At 45.0% G+C, this 6,510-nt stretch overlaps 1 protein-coding gene across 2 annotated transcripts; it reads right to left on the bottom strand.

Annotated features, from left to right (window-relative positions):
• Positions 1–401: 401 nt before the first annotated feature.
• Positions 402–6,179, bottom strand: fam131aa (family with sequence similarity 131 member Aa). 2 transcript variants are annotated; one of them, XM_063462774.1, is made up of 5 exons: positions 5,766–6,179; positions 3,035–3,146; positions 2,763–2,945; positions 1,447–1,584; positions 402–1,341 (listed from the first exon to the last, which is right to left on the bottom strand). In XM_063462774.1, exons 2-5 carry the CDS (start codon positions 3,123–3,125, stop codon positions 803–805), a joined length of 951 nt encoding a protein of 316 aa, XP_063318844.1. In that variant the 5' UTR covers positions 3,126–3,146; positions 5,766–6,179; the 3' UTR covers positions 402–802. The 2 variants fall into 2 exon arrangements, with proteins under 2 accessions (XP_063318844.1, XP_063318843.1); XM_063462773.1 differs by lacking the exon at positions 5,766–6,179 and adding an exon at positions 3,326–4,319.
• Between the last annotated feature and the right edge of the window lie 331 nt (positions 6,180–6,510).

Here is a 6,510-nt window from a genome sequence, read left to right as displayed (position 1 = left end):
CTTAACTTTTTTTCTTGTTTGCATTTAGGAATGTGAAGTAGTGCTTGCCATATAAGATTAATTATAAAGGAGTTAAACTTAGAGAGTGTATAAGCTCATTTGCAGCGTATCTAGTTAAGCAATAAGTCTGTAGTATCTCCCTTTATATGGCACTGGCCTGTATATGCTTTGTATATATATATGAAAGAGTTACGCACATGCTATTGTACATAGGAGAATTATGCATTTGCAGTCAACAGCCATTGTTATTTTTCAGAGGACATGAACTTGTTTTTGTACATGAGTGAATGATTAAATTTAAAGGGGAAAAAAACTGCATTTAAAGGGTAAACGAGCAGTCGTGTTTCTTTCTTGCGTTTTGGATTGCGGAGAAAAAAAATAAAAACAACAACAACAAAGTATCTTCTTTCAAAAACTCATATTTATATATGCAAGACATTCAGGCATTCAATATCAAACAGAGCCCAACCCACGTGACACAGCGTGACCCAGAGGAAACAACACTAGAAAATATCCATAGAAAACCAATGCAATAGCAACACATGACTGTTCACACACACACAAAAAATAAACGTACAAAACTTAGTGAACAACAGCATTACATTCTGATTGAACTCTCTCAACATATCGACTGTTTACAGCAGCGATAAACAGTGGAGCAAGATCAGTATGAAAGGCCTGGAGGATGAGAGACAGGAGACAGAATGAGTGGACGAGGAAGGAGAAGAGGAGGAGGAGAAGGAGAGGTGTAAGGTTGAAGCATAATATCCAGAATCAACACAGACTCAAGGTGGACGACACATCACATCAAATATTCTTTTTTTCCCTCTGCTTCTTCTCTCTCTTCTTCTTCCTCATCGAATGACGCCACCCCGGAAGACGCCCGGTCAGAGAAAAAGCTCCTGGGGCTGCAGTGCCACACCCGGACCTCATGAAACACGCTGCCTTCCTCCTCCTCCTCGTCTTCCTCGTCCTCCTCTCCAGGAGACTCGGAGTGAGAGGTGGAGTAGCAGGAGTCAAACCTGCTGCTCCTGCACCTCGGCCTCCACTCGGGTTTGCTGTGGATGCACACTTCGCTGCGGTGCTCCTGCAAAGGAGCCGGCTGCTCCTCGAGGCTGTCCAGCCTCTCTTCCTCTTCCTCCTCCTCCTCCAGGCACGTACTCATGGAGTCGCTGGGCAAAGTGGGTGAGTTGCTTTGTGATGACTGTGGGGCATTTTCAGTTGCTAGCCTGCCACAGGGCAGGCTGCTGTTGTGGGAGCCCAGGGGACCATCGGATGGTGGCGTCTCAGTGCGGTCCACCCCGGGCACTGCTCCAGAGGTGGAACTGTAGATGGTGGCTTCTGAAGGAGGAACAAAGAGTCAGAAGACCAGGAAGTGGATTCACCGATGAGGTGACAGGGTGCAAAGATGAGATGTTTGATGTAGAATGATGCAAAGTTGGATACCTGAGTTTTGGCTGGATACCGTGTGAGTCTGTCCGCTGATGTGGGAGTCTTCATCATTGAAATCTTCCTCATCATCGTCATCCACAGATGCCCAAGCACGTAGCTTAGCCTCCGCGATGGCAAACTGCTCGGCCACTCCTAGCAGGAAAACAGGTCCAACAAATGATGCTACATTAAGGTGGCTGTAATGTCAGTTCAAACTCTAAACTGTGTATTTCCTAATGTTGTCTGCAATACGGTGAGAAAAAAAAAAGAATCATCTAGTTTATCTTTATCTCACAACAGCTTATACGGGACAGAAACAAAGTGAGTATTCTAGTGATGACGTGGACCAGCTGATAGCTCAGCTTATACTCATACTGCAAGCCACTTTGCAACCCATGGTCCTCTTCATGCCATGTCTATTAAGTCGTTTACATGACCAGGATTCTTGCTGCCTCTCTCTGCCTCCGCCCTTTCACATACACATGTTAAAGTGCAGCGAGGTCCCACAACACAACCGTGCCAACAAATATAAATTACTGCAGATGGAAGCAACAATCTTCTCTGGATGTTAATGGTCCAGGCAATACAAAAGGGAGAGGGGAGGAGTAAAGGTGAATTTCTATCCTCCTATTATTTGCTAATTTACCTGAGTGTGACATTGTCTGAGTCATCTCTGCCACCGATGTGTCACTATGAGCCTTAAATAAGAGCGTCAAATCAGAATTCCCAGGGTTACCTATTCAAACGGCTTCAAAAAATGACCCATAAAAAAAGAAACTAACACATACTTTTCTGCTTTTACTTAAAGCGACCCAAGAAATTCATTACAGAAAATAATTTCATTCAATTTAATATTATCATAACACAGCTAATTGTTTAAGTTCACGAGCTTCGCTGTGTGGCATACGCAGCTGCATATCAGTCAGCCTCTCTCTCTCTTTCTCTCTCGATCAATCCACACCGATGGCACTGGTGCCACAGATGATGAGTCACAGCAAAACAACAGGAGCTGCTGTACCATTGGTGGCCAGTGAAGTGATTGGGGAGAGTGTCTAACAGGCCACCATCTGCTGCCAAGAGCCGTCACCCAGGAGACACGATGGTGGGTGGAGCAAACTGCTGACATGCAGGAGTTTTAGGGCATTAGATGCATGACAGAAGGTGAGAGAAAGCCAGACGATGATGCTGGAGTGAGAGGTTGCACGTTCCCACACACACACACACAAAAAATTTAAAGCTAATTATCCTGTACGTGTGTCTCGAATAGCATTTTAATCTGAATATCAAACATTCTGCTGGCCGAGAGGTCAAAAGGTCAAAGAAGTGAGTACCTGCAGCAAAACGAGCCTCCTTCTCCCCTTCAGTCAGATTGCAGTAGGAGCTGAACTGGGAGTGTGCGGCCAGTGAAGGAGCTGCAGGTTTAGGCCAACCTTTCCACTCGATGAGGTGAGCGACCCGGCCCTGAGCCAGCGAGGTGGGCTTTGTCATGTGGTCTCTCACTGCCTGAGAGATACCTGGACGGGGGAGAGGTAAAGGCCAGGGTTTCATGTTTAAATTCACAGCATATAGATGATAACGAGGCTAGTGCTAGAAAGGTCATCACCATTCAAGGAGGATCTGGCAAGCGCTGCAAACTCATGAATGCCGGCAGATTTCCGTGAGTCTGCTGGAGATTTTCCGGACTTTGGAATCATTTCAATCTCCTCAAATTTCACCTGTAAAAAAAAAATTATTCGTTTTTAGAAAGAAAAACTAGATTTGTGCGCCACATTCAGAATTAGTCTGCTATTTCAGTATTCCCACACTTGTTTATAATGTACAGCTTTTATTACAGATGACACCAAATGTGGTGCACAGACCGAGTTCAAGAAATAAAACCTCTTGATTTTCCTACCTCTTCCTCTCTTCTTGTCTCCATTCTTTCTCTACTCCTGGACCTCAGCCTCATCTTGGATGTGCAGAGATGGTATCACAGCACAGCGCACAAACGACTAAAAGTCACAGCTTGCGTTCACTGGTTTAAACCACCGGCCAGACAAGCAAACATCAATGGCCTAAATTTACCGCACAGATGCTAAAGCCACGATAAGCCTGTGCAACGGGTTAGAATGGTTGGGGTGGAGGGAGGCGAGCGCAATTGTGGCAGTTTCCATGCGTCTGAGCAAACATATGGCGTGTGACCAGCGCGGGTAAGCAGCTCCAGCTGGGCCTCCTCATCACAAAGCTGCAGATTAAAATGATAGCGCTACCTAACTAACTCCACAACAAACACACATGGCCACACCGAGCAGATGCAATGGGTCAGCAAAATCTACAATGTGGCTTACAGTAGCCGGAGCACAAGAAGGATTTGTAATATGTCGTGTTTTCAGGCCATCTGACTAGCAGGAAAGGCAACTGTGAGCACGTGCATGAGTGGACAGATATCCTTAAGCAGATTGGCCTCCAAAGCGGCTAAGAAAGACGAGGCCCCTGACAGCATTTAAAAGCTCACACTGAAGTAAGCCAGGAAAGTAAATGTGTGTCAGAGGCAAACGGGTGGGTAGGGACTCTGGGAGGACGTGATATGAAGGTGCAACCAGCTCTGTTCAGAGGAAAGCTTCAGCTGTTAAACACCTGTGAGACGTCACTCATGCTGAAGGCTGATAAACACAACACATGTCCAGCATGTACGGCTCTGAGCGGCTCCCTCCAGCGAGACCGACAGCTCGCCTCTTTAATCATGCAGGCACAATAAATCTACAGCTTTTACTTGAACCTGAATATCAAAGGCAGCCACTGCTGCAAATGTGGATTAGGACATATGGAAATTAAGTCTGCCTTGACTACAAATGGAGACGTATCCAAAACTGCATGTGACGTGAGTTTTTGTCCTGCAGTTTTCCCTAATCTGTTCTTTCCTTTAATAATTTAAAAGAAACTGAAAATGTCAGGGAACATTGAGAGTCTGAACAAGATTAAAGGGTACTCATTAAGATTTCCCTTACATTTCTGTCAGACATAGACTGTAACAGTTTCAAACTGTAAGATCAGAATATGTGAGCGTGAGCCAAAGACCTCACCTACCTGCTGCTCAAACCTTGTGTCTGCAAGGGGCAGCCTATCAGAAGATAGGTGTCTTAAATGGGAGGGGCAAAGACTAAAACTATTTGTTTCAGAGTGAATATACTGTGCAAGAGAAATAAGGGATATTTTGAACCATGCAAAGCCACTCTAGTAGAATTCTGGGATCAAAAATATGGTCTCTTATTCTTATTTAAATCGTATTTCCTATCCCATTAATCAGCTCAAACTTATTATGGGAACCTCTAAAAAGGGTGCAGGGTAACAGACGATGATCACATCTCCTTCATTTGCTTTAAATTTGTCTGCAGTTTTACTTTTTTAATATTCGTCAGCCCACAGGCGACCAGAGAAAAATGTAATCTTCAATAAACTTAATGAGCAACTATTTGTGATGAAAAAATGTCAGTTTTTGTTTCTAATCAATAATAAATAATAATAACAGAACAAAATAAATGATTTAAAAACATCACACATGCATTTGTAAATCTTGTGTTTCATTCTTTTTCCCCCCCAACCAGTGCACCTGCATATAATTTGGCCTCTCTGGAGCAGTTAATTACGTGAGGTGCTTTTAAGCGTGCGCGCACACACACGCAAACACACATCCCCACCCCCCTTTTTAATTTTTTTTTTTTTTTTTTACATCTGACAAATGCTGCTAATTAGCACCTGTGATAATAACAGCCACATGTGTAACTGCGCTTCTAATTAACTCGCTCTAGGCCTTTTTCCCCCCTCACGAGGTGTTTGGATTATTTTGTCCACTCCCTGCAGAGGCAGACCAGTTTGCGACTTCCTGACATTAACATATGCGTGACTAAACATATACAACAGGGCTGATGTGTCGTCTGACACCTCCAGAGACACTGATTGTGACTTAGGGGACCAACAAGTGGGATCGAGCTAAGCCAGCGTGTCTGCAGCCAAACATCTTCAGCTCGGAGGAAGCTGCAGTGCTCATTTGTGAGGAGGTTTTTTTTTCTTCTTCTGGAAATGGTGCATTCAAGCAACAGAAGCGGAACGCTGATGGCTGAATAACACATCACCCCGCCATTGATGACAGATTACGCAGAAAATAACGCAGGAGAAGTGCGGATGCTGCAGCAGCAGGTCCCCGGGAACCTCTGAAGTCTCCATCTGCATACCAATAGCTCCATACCCGCATCGGGTAAACACCAACAGCACCTGCCCTTTATCTGCACCTCTACCGCTCTGTCGGGGTTCGTGTGGTCGGAATCGTTCCCCGCACAGCCACTCTCGGTACCTACCTGTAAGTCGGACCGCGGCGGCTCATCATAATGCCTGTAACGTCTCCAATCCGATCAACAGATGTCACCGCGCTGTTCGTCCTCCAGCTGCAGGGTCTGCAGTAGAGCATTAAAGCGACGCTGACGGCGGAAACATCTCCCCAACTCCAGCATCAGCTACATCTCCGACACAGACGGACGCACCATTTGTTGCTCGCTATGTGGGTTACATAGGCTGTCCAAATGTCTCCCGATGGCAAGCGTCATCAACGCAAGGCGGTGTCATCGCACCCGCCCCCCCTCCATGCAGCCAAGAAGACACAGCAACCTGCAGCTTCAGTCTTTCCTAGAAACCGCACGTTTTTAATCCCTTTTCGTCTGATAGTAAGGCACCAGCAGGACGCACGCAGGACGGATGTGTTGAAATTTACTTACTGCAGTGAAAATAAAAAAAGGGGGTGATCGTTCCAAAAAACGGGTTGCCGTCACGACTTTGACCTTATTTGTCCAGTTTAGTGAGTGACAAGATGCACAAATCAGACTTTTAAAAAAATGTGTTTATATGGCATCATATCCTGATTTGGACCAGGCCTCGACAATAGTCACAACGACATAACCCGATATCTTCTTATAGTTTATGTAGAATGACACTTTAAAATAAAAGTGCATCATCTGTTACTCTGAAAATCAATTTGTAACATCAGGGTTTAAGTCAGGAAATGTATATTTTAAAATATACATTGGCACAGATTCAAAGTGCTGGAAA

Source organism: Pelmatolapia mariae, linkage group LG18 (genome assembly GCF_036321145.2).
Source record: "Pelmatolapia mariae isolate MD_Pm_ZW linkage group LG18, Pm_UMD_F_2, whole genome shotgun sequence".
Taxonomy (NCBI): domain Eukaryota; kingdom Metazoa; phylum Chordata; class Actinopteri; order Cichliformes; family Cichlidae; genus Pelmatolapia; species Pelmatolapia mariae.
Note: the sequence above shows the minus strand (reverse complement) of the source record. Positions and strands in the feature narration are given on the sequence as shown.